Source organism: Lepisosteus oculatus, chromosome 3 (genome assembly GCF_040954835.1).
Source record: "Lepisosteus oculatus isolate fLepOcu1 chromosome 3, fLepOcu1.hap2, whole genome shotgun sequence".
NCBI lineage: Eukaryota > Metazoa > Chordata > Actinopteri > Semionotiformes > Lepisosteidae > Lepisosteus > Lepisosteus oculatus.
In genome coordinates, this window is record NC_090698.1 from 5868802 (window position 1) to 5894322 (window position 25521).

General features: G+C 52.4%; 2 protein-coding genes across 9 annotated transcripts; both read right to left on the reverse strand.

The window, feature by feature from the left end:
• Positions 1 to 355: 355 nt before the first annotated feature.
• Positions 356 to 17789, reverse strand: rinl (Ras and Rab interactor-like). 3 transcript variants are annotated; one of them, XM_069186414.1, is made up of 12 exons: positions 15650 to 17789; positions 13309 to 13516; positions 13022 to 13175; positions 9080 to 9188; positions 8505 to 8577; positions 7872 to 7960; positions 7273 to 7373; positions 6548 to 6803; positions 5239 to 5955; positions 3429 to 3740; positions 2636 to 2767; positions 356 to 1719 (listed from the first exon to the last, which is right to left on the reverse strand). In XM_069186414.1, the coding sequence occupies exons 2-12, from the start codon at positions 13377 to 13379 to the stop codon at positions 1181 to 1183; spliced, it is 2553 nt and encodes an 850-aa protein (XP_069042515.1). In that variant the 5' UTR covers positions 13380 to 13516; positions 15650 to 17789; the 3' UTR covers positions 356 to 1180. The 3 variants fall into 3 exon arrangements, with proteins under 3 accessions (XP_069042515.1, XP_069042516.1, XP_069042514.1); XM_069186415.1 differs by having other exon boundaries at positions 7273 to 7349; positions 13309 to 13536; XM_069186413.1 differs by having other exon boundaries at positions 13309 to 13536.
• A 96-nt stretch (positions 17790 to 17885) lies between these two features.
• Positions 17886 to 25446, reverse strand: sirt2 (sirtuin 2 (silent mating type information regulation 2, homolog) 2 (S. cerevisiae)). Of its 6 annotated transcripts, none has more exons than XM_015340812.2 (16): positions 25264 to 25441; positions 24728 to 24771; positions 24388 to 24442; positions 23172 to 23288; positions 22705 to 22746; positions 22499 to 22605; positions 22181 to 22237; positions 21869 to 21937; positions 21419 to 21548; positions 21078 to 21137; positions 20630 to 20685; positions 20442 to 20518; positions 20280 to 20331; positions 19409 to 19476; positions 18789 to 18855; positions 17886 to 18597 (listed from the first exon to the last, which is right to left on the reverse strand). In XM_015340812.2, the coding sequence occupies exons 1-16, from the start codon at positions 25277 to 25279 to the stop codon at positions 18415 to 18417; spliced, it is 1200 nt and encodes a 399-aa protein (XP_015196298.1). In that variant the 5' UTR covers positions 25280 to 25441; the 3' UTR covers positions 17886 to 18414. The 6 variants fall into 6 exon arrangements, 5 of the variants coding, with proteins under 5 accessions (XP_015196298.1, XP_015196300.1, XP_069042518.1 ...); XM_015340814.2 differs by lacking the exon at positions 25264 to 25441 and adding an exon at positions 25164 to 25231; XM_069186417.1 differs by lacking the exon at positions 24728 to 24771 and having other exon boundaries at positions 25264 to 25356.
• Between the last annotated feature and the right edge of the window lie 75 nt (positions 25447 to 25521).

Sequence of the window (25521 nt, forward strand, 5' to 3'; positions counted from 1 at the left end):
CTTTTCCAGTCCTTTGGAAATCGGTCTTTTAAAATGGTTACACACAACACTACCGGGATTGGAGCACCTCAGAAGCAGATTTAAAGAACATTACCCAGTGACCGATTTAGATGTGAAGCTCTTACCCGTTCTCTCCGTTAGGGGGCAGTGTGACTGTAGCTACAGTGGTCGGTGAACAGAGTGATATTGAGATGTGAAGCTCTTACCTCTCCTCTCCAGCAGGGGGCAGTGTGACAGCGATCGGCGCAACAGACAGTGACGGACTGAAATGTGAAGCTCTTACCTCTCCTCTCCGGCAGGGGGCGTTGTTACTCCACTGACAGCCCAAGGCGGCAGACACACAGTGACACAGTGGGAGAGAGCAATCACCTTTATTACAGTGAAATCTGCAGAGATGCCCACCCTGCACATGTGTGCAGAGCGTGGGTTCAGTGTGAGAATACAGGGCAGTGAGAGCACAGCAAGCATGGCGTGGGACATAACATATACAAGATACAGTGTGTGGATATTCAGGGAACATGTAGTCCCTATCATTATTCTTATTTACACTCTCCAGGGCAAGCAGACGCAGTCTGTTCCTTCGTTCGTGAAGGAGTTCAGCAGCAGGCATGCTATCTAACAGGGGCTCCCGCAAATAAGTTACTTAATTGAGTCTTAATTACTCCGCGGACCCTTAATCACCCCGTCCACCCTGCTGTTGAGAATGACTGGAACCACCGATCAACCAGGGAGTGACTGGACTGGACTCGAATGGAGCGGAGTCGCAGATCGGGACGGTCCGGTCCGGTCCGGCCCTGTGGGGCCCGACCCAGACGCCCCCAGCCTCGATCATCAAGCACCGCTCGGCGTTTGTTTTCCTTCCTGTCGCCGAGTTCTCTCTCAAAGTGGAGCGGTGGCTTTGTTGACCGGGAACAGGAAGTTCTTCCATCGCCCCCCGCAGAGACGCCACAGCGGGCCCCGGGGGGGGGGCTTGAGGACCACTGCAGCTGGGCCGGCCTGGACCCCTCTCTACGGGCCTCAGAAGCCCACCTCTGGACTGTTTCATCAGCGGGACTAAACGAGTCATTCTGCTCGGGACAGGGCTCCAGCCACGGGGAGGCCGATCCGGTCTGCGTCTCCCTGCGCCTCCCGCCCCGCTGCTCGGGAAGTCCGGCTCGGTCTGCGGCTCCCCTCCCGCTGGCTAGCAGGACTCCGGGGGCCCCGCCGAGGGCCCGCCCTCGCTCCCCTCGCTGTCCCACTGGGGCCGGCCGCACGGCGCCCTCTCCCACTCCACCGACTCCCCCTGCGCGACGGGGGCGCTGTCCCTCCGCGGGGCCCCGGCCCGATCGGGCTCTCCCGACCCCCGGTCCCAGTCCGCCGGCTCCCCCTGCAGGACGGGGGCGCTGTCGAGCTCCTCGGAGGCCTCCCTGAGAACCCCCAGCTCGCTGGCGGGGCTCTTCGCGTCCGGGGTGCGTCGGGGCCCGGGGCGCTCGTCGGGGGCCGCCGCCGGCGCCCCGTCCTCCTGAGCGGCGGCCTCGTGCCCCGGCCCCTCCCCTTGCAGGCGGCCCCTGTGGGGCCCGCGGCCCCTGCCCCGCGCCTGGCCGGAGTGCAGAGTCCTCCGGCGGTGCCACTGGTTGATGGACTGCTGGGCCTCGACGCTGACCTGCCGGGCGGCCAGCCGTGGCCGGAATGTGGAGACGTGGAAGAGGGTGGCGTAGACGGAGGTGAGGTAATACCCCCCTGGAAGACAGGAAGTGCAGCGCCGTCACACGGGCGGGAGACAGACTGCTGGAGCAGGGCTAGCAAGGCCCTGGGAGCCACAGAAGACACAGGCAGGCCCACGGAACTTCAGCACCAAGAACTGGTTCCCAATTTTACTGCACAATCGGTTTTTAGTTAACTACTGAGATTGTGTGGTTGCCCCAGGCAGGGTGTAGTTGTCGTGATCAGTGTGCAGCTGTCCCAGTCAGTATGCAGCACCCCCGGGCAGTGTCTATTTGCCCCAGTCAGTATGTAATCATCCCAGTTAGTGCACAGTTGCCCTGGTCATCGTGTAATAATCCCAGTTAGTGTGGAGTTGCCCTGGTCATCGTGTAATCATCCCAGTTAGTGCACAGTTGCCCTGGTCATCGTGTAATCATCCCAGTTAGTGTGGAGTTGCCCTGGTCATTGTGAAGCTGCCCCGGTCAGTATGTAATTTCCCCAGTCAGTGAACAGTTGCCCCCGTCAGTGTGTAGTTGTCATGATCAGTTGTCAGTGGCAGTTGCCACAGTCTTTGTGTACCTGCCCCGTCCCTGTGTGTGTGCAGTTGCGCCAGTCAGTGTGTGTGTAGTCGTCCCAGTGAGTGTGCAGTTGCCCCAGTCAGTGTGTGTAATCGTCCCAGTGTGTGTGCAGTTGCCCCTGTCAGTAGTGTGATTGTCCCAGTGAGTGTGCAGTTGCCCCAGTCAGTAGTGTGATTGTCCCAGTGAGTGTGCAGTTGCCCCAGTCAGTAGTGTGATTGTCCCAGTGAGTGTGCAGTTGCTCCAGTCAGTATGTGTAATCATCCCAGTGAGTGTGCAGTTGCCCCAGTCAGTGTGTAATTGTCCCAGTGAGTGTACAGTTGCCCCAGTGTGTGTATTCATCCCAGTGAGTGTGCAGTTGCCCTGCTTTCTCTCACCCTCGCCCTGCAGCTGCCCTGGGTCCAGCAGCTCCATCATGTAGTCGGTGTTGAGCTGCAGCTGAGAGATGTCACTGCGCAGACACACCCAGGTGAGACAGGGCAGGAAGTCATCTGCCCCATAGACAGCCCCTGAGAGAGAGGACAGGCCCCCTTACAACACAGGCTACACACAGACACACCAAGATACTGCTGCCCAGAGAGGACCATGTTGATACCTTCGATACCTTCCTGGGCTAAAGAACGCCCACAACGAAGACTGAGAGGAGACTGGGTTCCTTAAAGGCACTGGCTGACAAAGTCATGTGTTGAGAGTCAACACTGAAACACAGGACACAACCGGAAACTGCAGAACTGCTTTGACAACCATCAAAACGAGGCAGTTCTTCACACAAAGGGTTGAGTCTGGAGAGGTGGCTGATATCCTAGCTTCTTGTAAGAAACAGCTAGATGAGATAACTCAATAACCTACTGAAAACACAGAAAAATGAGCTAAATGGGTCGTCAGGTATGCACAGACCCAGGACATAACTAAACAGTAATACAGCCGCCGAGAGACAGGACTGTAATTCACAGCACACTTACTGTATGTATCTTCAGACTATGAGAGAAAAAGGGAGGAAGGGTAAATCGAAAGACTTTGCTGCATGGTAACAGGGTAAATAGAGAAGCCAACGCAGTGAGCCTCCTAACGCCAGTGAGCGCCCGTGCCACACGTCTCTCTGTGTGCCCGTGTGATCCTGCAGGTCTCGGGGTGTAGTTACTCCTCCTACAGCACAGGGGGCGCTCTCACCGCTGCCGGAGCTCATGGCCTGGTAGATGCTCTTGCAGATCTTCAGCAGGTGTTGCACCTTCTTGCTGGGGGAGTAGGCCTGGTGCAGGGCAGCGAGGCGCTGCTGGATCTTCTCCATGGCGACCGCATCGGGCACGCCCACCCCGGAGGACCCGCCCAGCTCCTCCAGGCTCCGCCCCCGCATGCGCTGCTGGTTGTCGGAGAGGCGCTGCAGGGTGCCGTCGCGGGAGCGGTAGTCGTGGAGACAGGAGTAGAGGTGAGGACAGAGGGGCTTGAGAACGATCTTGTGGAGAGTGAGCTCCAGCATCGCATCTACAGAGGGAGGAGGAGAGCTGGGTATTAAGAGGGGGGTTTGTTTACATGACACACGCCCAGGGCAGCACCCCAGCAACGCCCTGACTCACAGAGAGGCCGACTCGGGAAGAGAGGGGATTGCTTTGGCGATCCTTGTCGGGTTAGTTATCTAAGTTTAACTACAGTGTCGGCAAGAAGCCCAGGCCAGGAACGATAACTGACTAACGGAAGAAGAAGGGGGCTTCTTCAGGGTGGAAGGAGAAAGTGGCACCTGACGGCGCAAGTGAAAGCGGCTTGAGAGGACCGACAAGATGAGGCGTCTTTACACTAAGTGTGGCGGGAGTGTGGAACAAGTCGCCCTGGCCGTGCTGTTCACCCTGGTTGCCTGTGTGGGTGCTTTATGAAGTTCTCAGCTCCCTTGGCTTCCAGGTGCTGGGCACGCTGGGTCGGTCGGCCACCCCCAGAGGCAGAGTATGTCCAGTGAGACGCTGAGAGAGTTCACCAAGAGAGCGTTGGGCCCCGCCCACGCCACAGCGGAGGGGAAAGCTCCCCTCAGGGCTCTGCGCGCTGTAAGAGAGAGGACTCCTCCACGCATCTCGGAATGAGACAGTCATGACGACCGGTAACCTTTTCCACTTCAAAACACCAACCCCCTCCCTCCTGTCATAATCAACACCCGCTGACCCCCCCCCCGGGGGGACCGCAGAACTCCAGGAAGTGACATGCCCAGGTTTCCTGTAGGCAGCCTGCGTTGCCTAGCAACTGGCAACCACATCTGCAAGCAAACGGCTGCGAGCTGCCTCTCGGGCGGCGTCAGAAACCAGCTGGGCCTGGGCGAACGCCGGCGGGCCCGGGGGCACCAGAGCTGGCGCCGGCCTGGAAAGCTTTTTCGCTTCTGCAGAGACCCGAGTCCTGCGTCCCTGCTGGTGATGATGCTATGTTTACAAAAGTAAACCTGCAAATTCTGCAAGACCTGCCTCTGTGCTCCAGACAGCCAGGGTCTCATGCACAGTGCCGTGGTGTTTTTGCATCATGTGTCAGATTTAGCGACATAAACTGGGAACATGGACGCCCAAGGCTGACCACAGCAAACTGTCTAAACTGTCTGCTTTTACTACCGGATATGGCAACAAACCGTTACTTACCAATCAGAAAACTGCACGTTTTTGGTATGTAAATTTCGCTCATCTCCAAAAATAAAAGCCTGTTGCCGTCTTTGAGAAGGTGACGAAGTTTTGGCTAGCTGCGTCCCTCCTCCTTTCTTTATTGCAATACAGAAATCTCCAGTCCTGTGGTTTTCTGAGGAGGGTCTAACGGTACTAATCAAAGGACCCCAGATACACACTGTGGCACAGGGTTTGAGCCTTCTCCCCTTTATGCCAGGACTTGTGCCCTCCCCCCCCCTCGGATAAAATCATGCTGGTCTTGAAGCTCTCGCCCTGCTCCCCCACACACAGGCTTGCAGGGCTGCTCCTGGAGAAGCAGGGGAATGAGGGGGCACACGCAGAGCACTCACCCAGCTCCCAGTCCGGCGTGTCTCCCAGGCTGTCCAGGATGCCCTGGATCTCGGGGGCGTCCAGCAGCGCCTCCCTCAGGCCGGTCAGCTTGTGCCGGACGTCCTGCAGCAGCTCGGAGCCGGACGGGTAGGCCGGCGGGGCGCACCCCCTGAGTGCGTGCTCGAGGAAGGCGCGGGCCTGCTCCCCGAAGCCGCCGGCGCGCCGCTCACACAGCTCCTGCGCGCGGTGGGACAGGCGCTTCTGCGCCGAGACCAGCCCGCCGATGACCTGGCCGAACGCCGAGAAGCGGTGCTTGACCTTGTCTGCCAGGGCCAGTGAGAGGCGGCCGTGCGGGGGGGCGGCGGGGGCGCCCCCCAGGGAGCCGCACAGCACGTCCATCTCCTCCTCCGTGCTGCTGATGGACAGGGAGTCCAGCTCGTAGCCCAGGGGGGTCAGCAGGGAGTGGACGGGCGACGGCGGGGACAGCCACACCCCGTCTTCGATCCAGGACACGCGGTGGGGCGACTGGGGCCCCGAGTTGCGCTGGGACGGCTCCGCAGGGGGACTGCGGGAACCGGGGTCATCGGTCTGCTGGGTTGGGCTTGGGGAGCCAGGGGTTAGGAGTTCAGGGGTCGGGAGGTCAGAGGAACCCCCTCTTCTCAGCGCGTCAGTCTTCCTCCTCAGGACGACTTCCTGAACGGAGCCGGGGGAGCAGGGGGGGGACTGCAGAGCTCCCGCTGGGGCAGAGAGAGGTCAGAGGTCAGAGGTCAGAGGATCCTGTCAGCTAATGCAGACAGCTAGAAATACCAACTTGGAAACACGTTTCTATACCTCACACATACAGCATGCATCTGTCTGTTTCTGTCTGCTTGCTTTGCTGTTGTTGTATGGACTTTTCTAAAAAAACCCATATTGTTATCAAACTTGTTTTATTTGCTTTAACTGTTTTATACTGTGTAGCACTTTGAGATGTTGCACATCAAACGTGCAAGATAAATGTAATATATAGTGTAATATATATAATATAAAAACTAATGTAGTTCAGGTGGACAGCTGCGTCAGCGTGCGTAGCCTTCTTCGGGTGTGGAGAAGTCAGCCTGTGTCCACACCTGAGGAAGGCTCCTCAGCCGAAACGTGTTTTCTTTCTTCTCTTTTCAGCCTGGAATGAACCTATTACTTGTGCATATAAATTAATGTTTATTATTGCCTGTAACATCAGAGAAAATTGCAAACGGCTTGTCCACATCCCTTCTTGTGATATTTGGCAAATGATCTGTATGTGCAGCAGTAGCTGCAGTGACTCAGTGTTACTCCAGTAGCTGAACTCACAAGCCTGCTCCTTCTCCGTACTGCTGGGCTCAGTGACCTCCTGCTCCTTGTCCACTGAGAAAGTTCTCTTGTTCTGAATCCCCGCCCCTCCCCAGGGGCGGGTGGTGCTCAGCCTCCTTTCTCGCCTGCGATTGGCTGCCCGTGCGCTCGGGGCCTGACTGGTTTCCAGGGGCGACTGCTTGGTGAGCCAATCATCTCCGTGTTCGTGGAGAAACAAAGGGTTAATGATGCAGAGCGCTCCATTCGCTGAGGTCACCTGCCAGTGAGACAAGAAGTTAATAAGGCTTCAATTAACTGCTAAGGAAGATCTCAGTAAACTTAAGCCATTTAAAAAAAAAACTTTCTTTTTAAGTCAAATGATTTCCCAAATGATACTTTTATTAGCAGTTTTTAAACCTGGCATAAATTAGGTTTTTAAGCTTTTAATCTTTTAAGCATCCAAAGCATTTTCATTTTTCTCATTAAAACAAAAACAGATCACCAGCTATCTATATTGAGGAAGGGCTCTCTCTTGATCTCAGTGACATCACTTCCTGGATGAAGCTTCACGACTGTGTGGTTACATTCACCAGTAGCTCAGGCTGCACTGTCAGCACTGGCTTCAGTGGAAGTCCAATTATAATCCCACTGACAAAGCAATCGAGCTCAGTGATGTGGCTCCTGCATACATCAGGGGAAAAGAGCAATCAGAGCAGCACAGCAGTAACCGGACAAACAGGGGTCACCTGTATCGAACACATGGTGAGACCAGTCGGGGGGAGAAGTGGGGCGCCGGTCACGTGATTGGATTCCACATTCGGGCCTGAGGAGGGATCCAACCAGAACTCTGACACACAGAGAGCAGGGATGGTATATCCAGAAAAACACACAGAGCGGGATCAAAATACAGAGCAGAAATAATCATTTTATCAGCATTTAGCCACCTTATGGATACAGGGTCTATTTGCTTAAAATATGACACAGCCCAAACTGGACCAGCAATCTTTGGACTATAGGGTTACAATTTGACACAGACTGGACCAGTGATCTCTGGACTATAGGGTTACAATAGGACACAGACTGGACCAGTGATCTCTGGACTGTAGGGTTACAATAGGACACAGACTGGACCAGTGATCTCTGGACTGTAGGGCTACAATATGACACAGACTGGACCAGTGATCTCTGGACTGTAGGGTTACAATAGGACACAGACTGGACCCATGGAAAAATAAGAAACAGGAAGAGGGAATAGTGTCACAGGGTAGAAGAAGATAAGAGACGGAGACAGAGGGACAGGAAACTGGGGAGAAGGAGTGGGACAGGAGAACAGAGAGAGACTCACTGGGGCCCAGATCCACCAGGGGGTTCATCTGCTCCATACTGAGAGAGTACACAGCTGTGGGGATGGACAGACAGCACGGTAGCACGTCCCTGCGAGAGAGGGGTACAGGAGGAGAGGGAGAGAGGGATGAATAGACGATGAAAGGATCAACTGAAAAAGAAAGATAAGGTAGGGCTTGCCTCCTCCACACCCTACCTCTTCCACACCCCACCTCCACCCTCCCTCCTCCTCCTCCACACCCTGCCTCCTCCCTCCTTCCTCCTCATCCTTACCCTGCCTCCTCCCTCCTTCATCCTCCTTAACGCCCCACCTCCTCCACACCTGCCACCCTCCTTCCTCCTCCTCCACACCCCGCCTCCCTCCCTCCTCCTCTTTCAAAACACCACCTCCTCCTCCACACCCCATCTCCCTTCCTCCTCCTCCACACTCTACCTCCCTTCCTCCCCATCCACACCCCACACTCCTCTCCACTCTGCTTGTCTCCCTCCTCCTCCACACCCCTCCTCCCTCCTTCCTCCTCCTCCACACCCCACCTCCTTCTCCACACCCCACTTCCTCTTCACCCTGACTCCTCCTCCACACCCCACCTCCTCCTCCACACCCCGCCTACAGCACCTGGTCCCTCCGTCTCACCTGCTCACTGTGTAGAAGGCCACCAGCTGGATCAAGTCAGAGAAGCCCAGGTGAGACTCTGGCAGGTGAAACACTGATCCAGATGGGAGGAGGGAGGGAAAATGAGAGCTTTTAGACATGAGCTGTCTTCATGCATCTCAGCTGTATGTCAGTGCATCACGGTGTTGAGTCAGCAGACACAGGCGTGCCACAGAGCCGTCTTTGTATTAGAGAACAAGCATGTCAGTGTACCATTTCTGGGATGACCCTGAAACACCTTCAATGGTTAATATTCAATATTCACTCAGGCTGCACTGTCAGCGCTGGTTTCAGACCAATTATAATCTCTCTGAGAAAGCAATCAAGCTCACAACGAAGTCGCTCAAGCAACTTTCAGAACAATGGTACCGGCGCAGTATGAGTGACAAAGAGCAACACAACAGTAATCACGACATTCAGGGGTCACCTGTATCGAATACATGGTGAGACCAGCTGGGAGGCGAAGTGGGGTGCTGGTCATGTGACTGGGTTCCACACTTTGGTCCTGGGGAGTATGTCATTGCCTACTGACATGGTGAAAGTACGTCAGTGTTTACCTTTGCCGGTGTATTCGATGGCAAAATCCCTCACAGACTCGGTGCAGCCCCCTACAGACACACAAAGGAGGTGCGGGCAAGTGGCGGAGTCACACAGCACCAGGAAACTCTGCAGAGAGAGAGGGGGAAAGGGCAGAACAGGGGAAAGACAGAAGGAGGGAGGAAATAAAAGAACACGAGAGAAGAGAGGGAGCGAAGGAGGAAGAAAGAGAAGTGGGAGACAATGGGCAATGAAGAAAAATGTTAGGAGTGTGGAAAAGGGAAGAAAGAGGGAAAGAGATCTATTATGGCACTGATAACTTCCAAATAATAATGTATTACATTTTTGTAGCAGATTCCAAAGTGCTTCACATATAAGAGCAAACCCACTTCTCCCACCCCGCCAGCTGGGTGACACAGAGCAGCTGTTCTGCACCTGCAGCCCCACAGCTCAGGGGCGCAGAGAGGAGACTCAGGCAACATCAGACTGTAGACTGAATTCTAGCCAGGACTCCAGGCCTGACACCCCTCCTGTAAGTTTGCACACGAGTTCAATGGTATCTATTACTTCTCCTCCAATGGACAGGCCTGCCGGCACTCTGCAGACATAAGACTGGGTACAGAAGCAGGGAGATCTGTCAACTAGACCAAAGCAGCTCTCGAGCCCCCGAGACTCTGATAGGCTGCGACCGCACTGCGGCACTCAGCCCCTCGCGCGGACTGCAGGAAGTCCCGAGCAACACAAATAGGGCCCCAGCCTTCGGGTGGGTAACACTGCAGACGAGAAACTGCAGTTTAAATAAAACAGCCGAAATGTTTCCGACCTTCCTGTGGCGTGAGGAAGTCCCGAGATGTACCAACGCCTCCCCCTCTCGCGCAGCTGACAGATGCACTAACTTTACAGCTCATCTCCATCGCTCCAAATACAACCAAGAGCAGAGAGGTGATTGGTGTCCCTACATCACCACACTACACCAAACTACAACATAATACTGCACCAAACTACAGCACCACACTACACCAAACTACAACATAATACTGCACCAAACTACAGCACCACACTACACCAAACTACAACATAATACGGCACCAAACTACAGCACCACACTACACCAAACTACAACATAATACTGCACCAAACTACAGCACCACACTACACCAAACTACAACATAATACTGCACCAAACTACAGCACCACACTACACCAAACTACAACATAATACTGCACCAAACTACAGCATCACACTACACCAAACTACAACATAATACTGCACCAAACTACAGCACCACACTGTACCAAACTACAACATAATACTGCACCAAACTACAGCACCACACTGCACCAAACTACAGCACCACACTGTACCAAACTACAGCACCACACTGCACCAAACTACAGCACCACACTGTACCAAACTACAGCATAATACTGCACCAAACTACAGCACCACACTACGCCAAACTACAACATAATACTGCACCAAACTACAGCACCACACTACACCAAACTACAGCATAATACTGCACCAAACTACAGCACCACACTGCACCAAACTACAGCACCAAACTACAACATAATACAGCACCAAACTACAGCACCACACCGCACCAAACTACAACATAATACAGCACCACACTTCACCAAACTACAGCATAATACTGCACCAAACTACAGCACCACACTGCACCAAACTACAGCACCACACTGCACCAAACTACAGCACCAAACTACAGCACCACACTGCACCAAACTACAGCATAATACTGCACCAAACTACAGCACCACACTGCACCAAACTACAGCACCAAACTACAGCACCACACTGCACCAAACTACAGCATAATACTGCACCAAACTACAGCACCACACTGCACCAAACTACAGCACCATACTGCACCAAACTACAGCACCAAACTGCAACATAATACTGCACCAAACTGCAGCACCACACTACAACATACTACTGCACCAAACTACAACATAATACTGCACCCAACTACAACACCATACTACACTACTACATTAAATAACAGCACTATACTGCACCACAACGCAGTATCATACTTCACCAAATTACACCATACTGTACCACACTGCAGTACCATATTGCAACAAATTGCAGCACTATATTGCACCACAGTACAGGCCCATACTACAACACTATACTGTACCACACTACACTACTACACTGGATTACATTACAGAACTATATCGCACCACACTACACTAATACACTGCATTAAACTATAGCACTATACTTCACCACACTACACTAATATACTGCATCAAACTACAGCACTATACCCAACCACACTACAGTACTATACACATACAGTACAACTACAGTATCATAATGCAGTAAACTACAGCACTATAGTGTACCACACTACAGCACTATACTCCACCAAACTATAGCACTATACTGTACCACACTACAGCACTATTTGCACAAACCACTCCACTATACTGTACCACTCTAAAGCACTATACTGCACCAACCTACAACACTGCAGCACACCAAACCACACCACTATACAGTAACCATGTTACATTATTATACTGTACTACTCTACCCTGTTCTGTACTAAATTGTACCGTACTGTTATATACTATTGCACTGTATTACACTACTGCTGCTCTACAGAGCGGTTGTACACCAAGCTGTCCTGCACTAATCTACTGTACCCCTCTATACTGAACCACACCAAGCGACAGCACTGCTCTGCATTGCTGCACACTGTACGTACCCTTCCACACGTCCATCCCTGAGCTCTTCAGACACCTCACTGCCCCTAACCCCTCACTCAACCAGTTCCACCTTGGTGATGAACTGAAACCGCTCTCTCATTAACCCAAAAGAGGAAAGGGAACACGTTTGAAAAGGACAAAAAAAAATACCAACTTCCTTGTTTCTCCCTCTGCTCGTGTGTGCGTGTATGCATTCACAGTTACACAACGGCACCTGGCGCAATTGTATACCAAACGTGAGCCCGGGCACAGTGGCACAACGCCACCTAGCTGAGAGAAATTCAGCTCAGGTGAACCACCCCCTCACCCCCCGCCCCCCTTTCCAAACGAGCCAGTCCTTGGGCTCTCCCTCTCGACAGGGTAGGTGAGGGCGCTGCTCTGGACACACACACACTGGGCTTCTCTCTTCCCCAGCTGGGAGAGTCTGCCGCTCCACTGCCTCCGGGCGCCAGCACGGACACACGCCACACCCACACTCCTCCGGGAGCGAGGCTGCGCCCAGCTGGTCAGAGACTGGCGCACAGATCTGGCCGCCCTGGGGTCACTGCAGAGGGGAGCAAGCAGCTCCTGCCCCAGGTTTCGGGGACTGCCCCACACCGACCGGCTGGAGGACAAGACCCTCTCCAGTCTTGTACGGAGAAGACGCCGGAGGCACCGGATACTCGTCTTCATAATCCGCAAGGACAGCGGCAAGCCCAGCGGACTTCAGAACGAACCGTTAAACACGACAGGGGTGTGGAAGCGCATTTTTAAACACCAGCGAACAACAGAAGGTCAAGAGAAGGTAAAGGCATCTTTATGCAGAGGGTTGTGGGAGTCTGGAAGAAGCTTCCCAGCCACATGGTTGAAGCCAGCTCTCCGGCTTCTCTCAAGAAATGTGTGGATGAGATTCTTGAATGGGCCCTGTGTGCATGGACTGGTGTCCAGGCGTGTGCTCTGTGTGCATGGACTGGTGTCCAGGAGTGTGTACTGTGTGTATGGACAGGTGTCCAGACATGTGCTCTGTGTGCATGGACTGGTGTCCAGGAGTGTGTACTGTGTGTATGGACAGGTGTCCAGCTGCGTCCTGTGCATATGGAGAGGTGTGCAGGTGTGTACTGTGAGTATGGACAGATTTTCAGGATTAAGTTGGGCGTATGGACAGGTGTCCAGGAGAGTCCAGCTCTAAGGGGCTTGTAGGTACGGTACCCAGATGTGTCCCGATGTGGACTCACCCCTGTGTGCCGGTCCCTCAGTGCAGCGTGGGCCCTCTCTCTGTCCCAGGATCCTCCCAGGGCCCATGCAGGCTTACAGAGCCTCAGTCTGTCCAGGAGAGTGAGCGGCGGGTCTCTGGCCATACTGTTCCCATTCAGCACCCCTGTGGAGGCCCTGCAATACAGAAGCACACCGAGACACTGAGGGACAAGCGATCAACATGTCTCTCTCCACTCTTCCAACTCTCTCCTCAATCCCATCATCCTCTGACTTCCTCTCCTCCCCTGTCTTTCTCGTCCTCTCTCACCTCTCCGTGCTGCTCGCCCCTGCTCGCTCATCCAGGCCCTTCATCCCCTCTGCCCTGGAGGGGTGGGGCATCTCAGTGGGCGTGTCCTGTCCTGCTCAGGGGGTCCCACTGCTCCATTCCCAAGGGCACTGCACTTCCATCGGCTGTCCACTGCTCCCGTCCTGAGCTCAATGCTGTGGCGATTCTGTCGTCTCCAGGACAGCGCTGTCTTTATACAGATGTCACAAGCTTTAAATAAAAAAGTCACACAGTGGTAAGATATGGACAGACAGACACAGCGCAGTATCGCTCTGCACTGGGTAGTGTTTCCACACTGGGATCACACTGCTGCTGCGCAGAGCTGGACAGACAGACACAGAGCTGGACAGACAGACACAGTGCAGTATCGCTCTGCACTGGGTAGTGTTTCCACACTCGGATCACACTGCTGCTGCGCAGAGCTGGACAGACAGACACAGAGCTGGACAGACAGACACAGCACAGTATCTCTCTGCACTGGGTAGTGTTTCCACACTGGGATCACACTGCTGCTGCTCAGTGCCTGACAGACAGCAGTGGGATTATGCCACGGGTCCTGCTCTGCAGCAGAGATACTCAAACACCCTGGACTGCTCAATCTCTGGAACATCTCTTACAAAGGCGAGAAAATTGGAGATCCCACAGTACAACATGCCAAGTTATAGCCTGTTGCATTGCACATAGCGCCCCCTAATATTTATAGCAGACTGCAGTGCAGAGCGATAGACACATTTTGCAAAAGGGCAAGAGTGCCTGTTTGTCCAGAACTTCAGACTGAAGGATGACAGAAGAATAAGGTGATATGTATCATGTCTAGTGGGATTTAAGATGACATCCTCACTAAAGCCCACCAGCGCATTCACTTCCTGAGAGAGTTAAGGAAGTGGGGGATGAGCAAGACAACACTGACCAATTTTTACCGTAATACCACTGAGAGTGTCCTGACTGGTGGTATTACGGTGTGGTATGGTGGAGCCACAGTACAGGACAGAAAAGCTGTACAGAGGGCTGTGAGGTCTGCTCAGAAAATCATTGGGACAGAGCTACCCTCCATCGACCGGATATATCTCGATTACTGCCACACGCGGGCTCGAGCAATACTTCAGGACCCAGTTCACCCTGGCCATGATCTGTTCTCACCCCTGGGGCCTGGTAGGAGGTATCGCAGTATCAGAACACTGACGCATAGATTCAAAACCAGTTTCTTCCCTCAAGCAGTCCACATCTTAAACAGCTCAAATTAGCACATGCACATACAGTATTAGCACGTGCACTTTAAGGTACTGCACTGTTTGCACTGTGTCCTGTCTTGGCTGTATCATAATGTCTATTGTCTAAATTTATTGTCTATGTCTGTCATTTGTGCCCCTGTTACTGGGTACAGCTGAACGAGTAAGCATTCCAATACACTTGTTGTATATGGCAAATAAAGAAATCTTGAATCTTGACATTCAATGGAACTGTGAGTTTCTCTGTAGGGTTATTAAAGGTTAAAGGTCAATAGCAGTGGATTGAGTCGGGGATGAAACAGAGAGAGAAAGCCTGTCTCCTGCTCACCCAGTGCTCCTCCCTCTGAATACATGTCCAGCATCTCGTCTTCCACCCCCGTGACACAGCCCTCTTTCCATGTCCTAGCTGCGTCACCCCAAAGTCCTCCCACACCCCCCAGCTCTCAGAGCCCCGGCAGCAGCTTCACGCCACCAGATCCAGCAAGCAGGAAGTGGCTCAGGCCCAGTCCACTCCCGTCCCCAGCAGGCCGGCACACTGTCCCCGTGTATCTCCTGGCGGCGGGGGGAGCCCAGCTCGCCGGCCACACGAAGGGGGACAGCAGGGAGCTTGTATCGGGAGACTCCTGGTGAAAGTCAGGATCACTGCCGTGGACCCTGTGGAATCGCTGTCTGATTAGGATTCCTCACGCTGCTACAGCTGTCTGGTTACCCGCTGGGGAGGCAGCGAGAGAGTGGTGTAGAGGAGGTGAGGCTCAGACAGACAGACACCCCTCCGTAACTGAAGCTGTCCCAGGCATGGGAAAACCCAGGCCCAGTTCCTGCAGCTTCTACAGGTGATTTCTCTGTAATACACCACCCTTTCCTGCTCTACACAGAGAATCTCTCGGCAATCAGAGACACGGAGGACAGGAGACACACAGAGAATGGGAGACACAGCGAGAGAGAGGAGATACACAGAGGGCAGGAGGCACAGCAAGCAAGCAATAATAGAGAACTCCTCAGTCAAGTACACAAAGAATAACAGGAGACACAGTGAGAGAGAGGAGGCGATGGAAAAGGAGGAGCTGGCTGTACGGTACTGTTGCCTCACTTACAACCGTGCGGTCCTCCGTCTTCTTCAGTAGCTCTCCTGCGAGCCGAGACAGACCCGGCCCAGCGACTCTACACCTCGGCCTGCAGACTCTCCCGTCTCCACAGACGGCTGACCCCCAAGTCTCGCCCTCCTGTTCTCCCGTCTCCCGAACACCCTGCCCGTCTCCGTGTCAAGAGTCCTCGCACTCCCCTCTTCTGCTCTTCAGCCCGTCTTCCCACCTGCTCTCCTCCTCCTTCCTTCCTCCTCTCTCTCTCTCTCTCGCTCTCTCTCCTCTCCCCTCCCTCTCTCAGTCTGCGGTTAGCCTCGCGCTGCTCGAAGCACAGAGCAGGCAACAGACGCGCCGAGACCGAGAGAAACGTGCTGCGGGGGACAGCGGCCCGGCCCGGCCCACCCTCCACCGGCTGCCGGGCCGCGCGCGCTCCCCGGTGACGAAGCACAGCAAGCGCCGCTTGGCGCCCCACCGGGGCTGATGGGAAATACCCCGGCCCAAGCTTGAGCCGTCTCAGGGGCAGGGGGAGCCAGGCCCAGCTCCTGCAGCTCTCACAGGCGCGCGGAAGAAAACAGGGTGTCTGCAAGGCACCACCCTTTCCTGCCCTGCTCTACACACAGAGAGCGACAGGAGATAGGAAGGTCCGTGGCAATAAACCACATTCTTCAGTCAAACGCTCATTAAGCCCAGTTTCCATTGGTCTTTCCTTTTGTTACTACTGTTTTTATTGTTTTCCTACGAACATACAAAGTAATCAGGGCCAACCACAACAAAATATCATCGATCATCTCAAACCCTCACGTGTTTCCAATAGAAATGAGTGTGAAGTCTGTTCTTTATCATCTTTTGCATGTTTTCAGAGGGTAGTGTACTGGGGAGGAAGGAGGGTGAAGAAAAGAAACATAAAATCATCATCATTAGGTTATAAGATAATCCTCCTCTCCCAGTAACTCTCAAAAACCTCCTGCTGGAGTCCCAACTGAAAGGTTAACGTCATCAATCTCTGAAACGATAACAGTTCCAGTTTTCTTCGGTTAGGGGACCTCTTTGTAACCATTTACGTGTTACAGCTTTCTTGCTTGCTGCCAAGAATACTTTCAGCGAGTATTTCTCTCTTCCCACCACCTCGTCAGGCAGGTCACTCAGCTGCAGAACTGAACTAGGCTCTGGCACGTCTGAACACCCCCGAACCAGAGACCACGCTTCTTCCCAGAACTGCTCGGTTTCCTACCCCGTGAGAGAGCTGGTTTAATAGAGGTCAGCCATAGAGGTGAAAGCGCGTCAGGATGTGACACTCTCTCTCCCCGTGAGAGCCGCTTCCTGTGTGAGGAGCGCGCTTGCGTGCGCCACGTTCTCGGGCTCCGCTCAGCCGCTCTCGCCGGAAACTGAGCCCCCTGGAGCGCATGCGTGTGCGCACAGAGAACACTGGTCCAGTCTGTGTCATACTGTAACCCTACAGTCCAGAGATCACTGGTCCAGTCTGTGTCATATTGTAACCCTACAGTCCAGAGATCACTGGTCCAGTCTGTGTCCTATTGTAGCCCTACAGTCCAGAGATCACTGGTCCAGTCTGTGTCATATTGTAACCCTACAGTCCAGAGATCACTGGTCCAGTCTGTGTCATACTGTAACCCTACAGTCCAGGGATCACTGGTCCAGTCTGTGTCCTATTGTAACCCTACAGTCCAGGGATCACTGGTCCAGTCTGTGTCCTATTGTAACCCTACAGTCCAGGGATCACTGGTCCAGTCTGTGTCATATTGTAACCCTACAGTCCAGAGGTCACTGGTCCAGTCTGTCCTATTGTAACCCTACAGTCCAGAGATCACTGGTCCAGTCTGTGTCCTATTGTAACCCTACAGTCCAGAGATTCTTAGACTGGTCCAGTCCAGTTTGTTTCAATATTGTGCACAAGTACAGCTATGAATCCAGTAAAATGCAACCACATAGCACAGTGACTCTACAGTGCCCCAGTACAATGCACAAGGATGGTCTGTTGGTTGTTTGAGTTTACACCAAAATGGCACAGAGCCCTGAACACAGTACCCATATAGTACACTACAGTACTGTAAGGTCTGTACCTCAGAGACCACCCCAGACAACGCAAAAAGACACATACATTACACCAGGCTTACACATCACAGATGCAAGTTCAGATTGTGAAAAGTGCGTCCTGATTGTGAACAACAATGATTGACATAAAGTTCTGATTTACAGGACTAGTCACAAGAGAAGAAAGAGATAGTGGTGATTCCTCATTTATCAGTTTATTAGTATTTGTTTCAATACTAGTCCAACTTAAACACAAACCAGATTTTAATAGACTGTGTCCCCCCTCTACAGGCGATATGATAGAACTGCATTGTATAGCTACAAAGCACAATGCGCCTTGTGTACAAGTATAAATAATAAAAGCAGAAATAATAATAAAAAGATTAATTACAAGTTGCACTACATATAGGATTTTTTTACATATGTTTTTGCAGCCAGGTTGCCTGGACAAGCACTCAAAAAACGAGTTCTGACAAGAGGGCCTGCCTGTCTCTACCTGTCAGTCTCCACGCCTGATTATGTCCGTCTGCAGAGAGGCGGGCAGAGGAAGAGGAGGGGAGTTAGAAACAGAGGAAACAAGAGATATATGAACCGAGACCAGACAGAGTAGAAAACGAGTGAGGACAGTAAATAGTACTGGATAAAGGTGAGAGAGAGAGACTTGAGGGACGGATGCCCAGGTTGTTGAGTTTTCTAACAGGAAACCCTCACTGACTGGGCAACGATCAGTCCTGCTTTGAGCTGCCTTCTCCCATTGGCTGCTCAGGTTTGTCACTCTCCCTGGGCTCCACCCCCAGGCCTGCCTTTTGCCCCGCCCCAGAGTTCTGATTGGCTGCGCTGGCCTTCTCCCGCTTGTCCTTGCTGTCAATTAAAGTGTGCTCCTGCTTCACCAACTCCTCCAACTCGGTCTGAGAGAGAGCAAGAGACGGACAGAGCGAAAGAGAGAGGGGAGACAGGGAGAAAGAGTAAGATACTTAGCTCCGAGACTGTAATCCATCAGTCATGCTAACAAAGCTCTTTGAATTTGATTATGAAATGCAGGGGAAAGTCTCCATCAGTCTGTCAGTCAGTCTCTCAGCCTGTCAGTGTCAGTCTGTACCTTCCAGCCCAGCAGGTCCGCGAGAGCAAGACAGCCATCATCGCAGGTCCCCAGATACGCCACATCCCTGCGAGTCACACAGAGCGACGACATGGCGGTTTGTGAGATTCACACTGTAGCTGTGAGTGTGGCTGTTTAGCAGCCTGGGTGAAAGTGCAAAGCACACAGAGCCTTGCAAAGCAAATGTAATAAAATTAGCACTGTATGTTAATCATTGCGATTTTTGCTCACAATCAGGATCGACTTTTCACTAACTGAACTTGCATCTATGATGTGCAGGTATGTGTCTTAGAGCATTGTCTGGGGTGGTCTGTGAGGTACAGACAGACCTTACAGTACTGTAGTGTACTATACTGATAATATGTACTGTACTGGCACACCGTCCTGTACTTGTGCAGGGACACAAGTTGCTCAGTGCTGCCCTCTACCAGGCACTGCCTAGGTGTAGATCTGGGGACAAACATGCCTGGCTGTATGAAGCACTGAGAACAGCTGTGCCTGGCTGTATGTAGCACGTAGGACAGCTGTGCCTGGCTATATCACTGAGAACAACATTGCCCGGCTGTGTGTAGCATTATGGATGTCAGGATATGTGCATGCATAGTGTGCCTCTATCTCACCTGTACGCTTTCTCTGAATCAAAGTCCATTCCTCCACCAAAGCCCAGGAATCCCATCAGAGAGTCTGACTGAGAGAGAAAATGGGTGAGACGGTTTTCACAACTCGTAACTGTGCGTGTCTATCAAGCAGTCTGTCCCTTCTGCCAGTGTGAGTCAGCATGCCTGCGAGTCTGTCCCCTCTGTTCCTGTGAGTCAGCATGCCTGCGAGTCTGTCCCCTCTGTTCCTGTGAGTCAGCAGGTCTGCACGTCTGTCCCCTCTGTTCCTGTGAGTCAGCATGCCTGCGAGTCTGTCCCCTCTGTTTCTGTGAGTCAGCAGGTCTGTACGTCTGTCCTCTCTGTTCCTGTGAGTCAGCAGGTCTGCACGTCTGTCCCCTCTGTTCCTGTGAGTCAGCATGCCTGCGAGTCTGTCCCCTCTGTTCCTGTGAGTCAGCAGGTCTGTACGTCTGTCCCCTCTTTCCCTGAGAGTCAGCAGGTCTGTACGTCTGTCCCCTCTGTTCCTGTGAGTCAGCAGGTCTGCACGTCTGTCCCCTCTGTTCCTGTGAGTCAGCAGGTCTGCACGTCTGTCCCCTCTGTTCCTGTGAGTCAGCAGGTCTGTACGTCTGTCCCCTCTTTCCCTGAGAGTCAGCAGGTCTGTACGTCTGTCCCCTCTGTTCCTGTGAGTCAGCAGGTCTGTACGTCTGTCCCCTCTTTCCCTGAGAGTCAGCAGGTCTGTACGTCTGTCCCCTCTTTCCCTGAGAGTCAGCAGGTCTAAGAGTCTGTTCCCTCTGTTCCTGCGAGTCAGCAGATCTAAGAGTCTGTCCCCTGTGTTACTTGAGTCAGCAGATTTGTCCATCACCTCTATTGCGTTGGAAGGTCTGTCAGTCTGTCTCACCTGTCCTGTCTTCTCTTTGTTTATCAGAAGCCGTGGGGTTCTAGCAGAGACCCTGTAAACAGAAAGACACGAAGAGAGAGGCTAAAGACGGGCTGAGATCAATGTAGAAAAACATGACTTAATAGACTCAGATCACATTCACACATAGAAAGACAGACTCACTTGCCAACTAGTGAAGCAAATGGCTGGACCTGCAGGGAGGTGCCCATGATGATGAGGAGATCACAGCGAGGGAAATCCTGAGCGACAGGGAATGAGAGGAAAAGAAGGGCAAGGAATCAGAGGTCAGAGATTTTCAGAACGTGTGGGAGCAGAGTCTGTGAATACAAACACCCTGCCTCTGTTCTCACCATCTGCAACGAAGTGAAGAATCGAGCTGGGAGGTTCTCCCCGAAGAACACAATGTCTGGGAACACAGAGGAAGAGAGAGTTTCTGATTGAAACAACTAAAACTCAGAGAGGAGTTACTGACTGAGTCCAGCACAGACAACCCAATAAGATGGACAGACAGAATTAATCGATATTGAATCTCATGGATAGATGGACAGACAGAATAAATCGACAGGTAGATTACATGGATAGATTGAGAGATTGAATCGACAGACGGAATTAATCGATAGATTACTTAGACAGACGGAGACATTGAATAAATGGATGGACAGACAGTATGAATCGATGGGTAGATTATACGGATAGATGGACAGACAGAATGAATCAACAGGTAGATTACATGGATAGATTGACTGAGAGATGGAATTGATAGCAGGAAAGACATGAGATTAAGAGAGTGACACTCACCAGGCTTCACAAGGCTGCTGCACTTGTCACACTTTGGGATCTCATCTGCAAAGATCTTTTCTGTGAGACAGATAGACACAGAGGCACAGCCAGCTTTAAAAAAATAGCTTTTGGACTTCTCAAACCTGTATTATATGTCCAGCAGTACCTAGTGTGGCTGTATTAATCTCCACATCCTTTTGCTCCTGGCTCTGTCCCACCTGTCTCTCTCCCTCTCCTTGCTCTTTGCCGTCTCTCCTTTTCTCCCTCTTCCCATCTTCCTCCTTGTTCCTCACTGACATCCATAATCCTTCTCTTCTCCTGTGGCTCCCTGCCTCCCTGCCTCCCTCCCTCCTGCTAACCTTTCATCCAGTCCAGGGTGTACTCTTTCCGGCAGAGGAAGCTGACACAGTGGGAGGTGTAGAACGTGCCATGGGCTTCAACCAGGTCATCTCCCTGTAGCCCTGCCACCCGCTCCAGTGTATCAATGTTCTGTCAGCCAATCAGAGAGCACAGAGACTCTGTCAGGCCCTTTAGTGAGTGCAGATACTCTGTCAGCCAATCAGAGAGCACATGGACTCTATCATCCAATCAAAGCACAGAGATTCTTAGTCTACCAGAGAGCACAGAGAAACTCTCTCAGGCCCTGCAGAGAGCACAGAGAGACTCCGTCAGCCCACGAGAGAGCACAGAAACTCTGTCAGCCAACCAGAGAACACACAGACTCCGTCAGGCCGATTAGTGAGCACGGAGACTCTGTCATCCAATCAGAGCAAAGAGAGATTGTCTGATTCAGTTTTTCTCTCACTGACCTGGGAGTAGCAACGCCTCAGCAGCCCCTTGTCCTTCAGCATCCGGATGAAGTAATGACACACTGTGGGCTGGGGAAACGGATATCACACAAGTGTGTGTTATTACTCAACCAGGAGCCTAAAACACCATCTACACCTACACATGACTACACAATCAACACACACACGATACATGGTTCTCTAACTGAGAAGAGATGAGACGCACTGGGATTTCAATGCAACGAAGCAAAACACAACTGAACAAGATATGTTGGATATTCAACACATACTGTGACATACAGATACACAAGCCTGACAGGCAGCATGTCTCACCTTGAACTGCCCGGGGTACAGCTCTCTGGCCAGGGCAAAGAAAGGCTCTGGGTGTTTCTGAAAGAGAAAGAGCCACGTAATTTCCAGGCAGTCAGGCACAAGTGACATGCAGACCCAATCACACACAGACAGACAAGCACAGGGGCACACACAGAGACAGACAGACAAGCACAGGGGCACACAGACAGGCACAGGGGCACACAGACAGGCACACACAGACAGGCACAGGGACACACACACACCCCCACAGACAGACAGGGAGAGATTTGCTATGGCAGCGAGGAGGCGAGACTCGGGCCGTGAGACTCATGGCCAGACCTTGAAGTAGTCGATCTGAAAGATGGCCTCAGGGTAGGGCAAGTTGTACTTCTGCAGGTTGGCATACAGCCCCGTATCAGGAGAGCGGAAATCTGGAATGCCAGCCGCTACCAGACAGAGAAAGACAGAAAGCAGGGTGAACACTGCTGAACACTAGACTGCTGAGCACTCAGATTGCACAGAGGGAGAGGGGGGACAGTACTCACACGTCGATATTCCTGCTCCCACCATGCAGATAACGTTTTTACCTGAAGGAGAAAGGCAGGGAGTCACACGTGACACACTGAGTGACACACTGAGCACTTCACTAACACACTGACAAAATGACACACCACGCAACCAAGCACAGCACTGCAAGAACTAATCCCGTGACACAGACTGGTAGATCTCAGTGGATGAGTAGAGGAACATTTTCCCAATGTTATCCCACAAATGTGTCTGACAGAGCTACAGGTCTGTACAGATGTGTGGTTCTCCAGTTGTGAGAGGGGACTCATCGTTACGCATCTTTATAGTTGCCAAGCTCTGCATGCAGACGGTTCTGCAGTTGTTCACTTGCAGGGTTGTGTAGTTGTGTGTTCAGACACAAGTGGTTACGGGGCTACAGTTACAGCCGTGCAGCTGGAGTCAAGCAGCAGTGTGTGTGTGTGTGTGTGTGTGTGTCACAACTCACAGTTGCCGCTCTGGATGTATCGGGCCACCCCCTCCAAGCTCAGCTCATCCAGAACCTTCTCCCTAGAACCGGAACCGAGACCCAGAGTCTGCGAAAACAGATTCCTCAGGAACTCCACTGGGAAACAGAGGAGGAAGAGAACAGGTGAGTCTGGGAGCAGAGACACAGAGAGACGCAGAGAGACGCAGAGAGACGCAGAGAGACGCAGAGAGACGCAGAGAGACGCAGAGAGACGCAGAGAGACGCAGAGAGACGCAGAGGGTGTCTGGATGAAAGTGCCCAATGGAACTGCTGAAACAGGCACCCACATCCCCAGGTCAGGGCTCCGAAGGGGTCACACACACACACACACACACACACACACACACACACACACGTGTCACAGAGGAGGGGAGGGGAGGGGAGGGGCGCGCAACTACCAGGGCAAAATCATTGGAGTGTACGTATTTTTAATCCCTCCGCTGGGAAACGCGCAGCTTCTGTGGCGAGCGGAGAGAGGAAGCTATTCCAGCTCAACGATCAGGGGGGGTTCGCCTCCCGCTAGTCTCTTGAAAGAAGCTGGGTTTTCAGCTTCAGCCACATGGCTGTACTGCGTGTCGCAGATTCCCACGTCAATCAATCAATCAATCAACAGCAATCCTCAGCCTGTGCTCCAGACACGGCACGGACTCAATGTGAAAACGTGTCATCCTTTCTTCCACGGTTTTTACACTGCAAGATTACAGCTCTTCGTACAGCACAGACATGCCCAGCTTATTTGAAATGAACACCCGGATTCTGTCTTCCTTTCTTTATTTTCCAGATGGGAAATTTGATTTACAGACACAACACGTTACACCATACACTGAACATGAACCCATTAATAAATAGGTTTCAATTCAACATGAACCCATTAGCAAATAGGTTTCAATTCCCATAATGGGGACAGAGGTGTTTTTGCACTGCTCACTTCCCTAGTTAGGGCACAAAAGTTCAGACCACAGTCCTGAACTCACATGAACTCACACTGGGAAGTTCCAGATTAAAGCTAATCGGGATCTGGACAGCTAACGCTTCATGTTTAATTCATGTGTGGAGTTACTTTAATTTTGGGCTGATATTAATACCCCGTCCTTAACCAGTACTAAGTGGATGATGGGCTCAGATGGTCAGACCAGCATGATCCCATGGGGTTGGTAATCAGAGCCCAAGCCCCTCCCCCACAGCTGTCACTCACTCTCAGTGTCTCCAGTGGCCCCGCCCTCGTCGCTGCTGTCCCCTGATTGGTCCTCCTGTGGAGAGGAAGTGGCCAGAATGAGCTTTTGATTCCAGATTTTATTTCAACTGTCCCGTCTGACAAGCTCATCAGGATACAGACTGTTTTAGGCAGTATGTCAATTTGTCAACCAGTCAGAATGAGAGACAATGGCTGTCAAGTGTCAGTCAGTGTTACAGCCTGTATCAGTCGGTGTCGATCTATAGCATTAAACTAGTGCGTCAGCCTGTGTCAATGTCTCCCCCCCGTGTGTCAGTCTGTCACTCTGTCACTGTGCTCTTCAGCCACAGCCATTCCTCACCTCAGGCTCTGCGATTGTGGCCTCTTCGTCCTTTTTGTCAGGAGCTGGGAAACAATACATGAGCATTGCTGTGTAAGAGTCTGATATCCTCTCTGTGCGCCACTACGTCCTAGTACAGAGCAGCCCTTGTACTCCCAGACGTTTATGGATTCCACTGAGGTTATTACCGAAAAAAAAAGCTTTACATTCTTTGCTTGTAAAAACGAATCGAACGCAGAGTCACGAAAGCCATAACTACAGTAATCAGCACGCTGAACCAGTAAGGTGCGCAAGAACAGCTGTATTGTTTTCGCTGCGAGACTATGGAATCTCTGCAGTCGACAGTGTTTAGGATAAGGAGCTGTGTATTGGAACCCCTCCCGAAACCCCCTGTCCGGCCGTTCCGCCTTTCCGAGATTGACACCCCGGTAATCTGACCGGGGCGGCTGCGACCCACCTCATCAACCGCACTTCGGAGCCATTCGTGCGTATGCCGCTCTGGGAAACACCGAGGCTTCACCAGTGAACAAGGCCCACGGGCGCTGGGGAATGTTTACCTGGTGGGTCAGACATTTATCCGTCTCGCCCCTCTCTCCGTCAGTTCGTCGCGGAATTTTACTGCAGTTTCTTGATGTTGCCTTGAATTGATTTCACCCGTCCCTCTTCTGCACTAGACACACAGCGCCCCACCTCCAAAAGATTGTTATTGTCCGTTTCCTTTACCGTCCGTCTTGCTTTCAGTACCACCCCCAAATCCGTCCGGGTGAAACAACAGTTCCCATTCCTCTGCTTCTCTTCAGAAAACCGAACGGAAT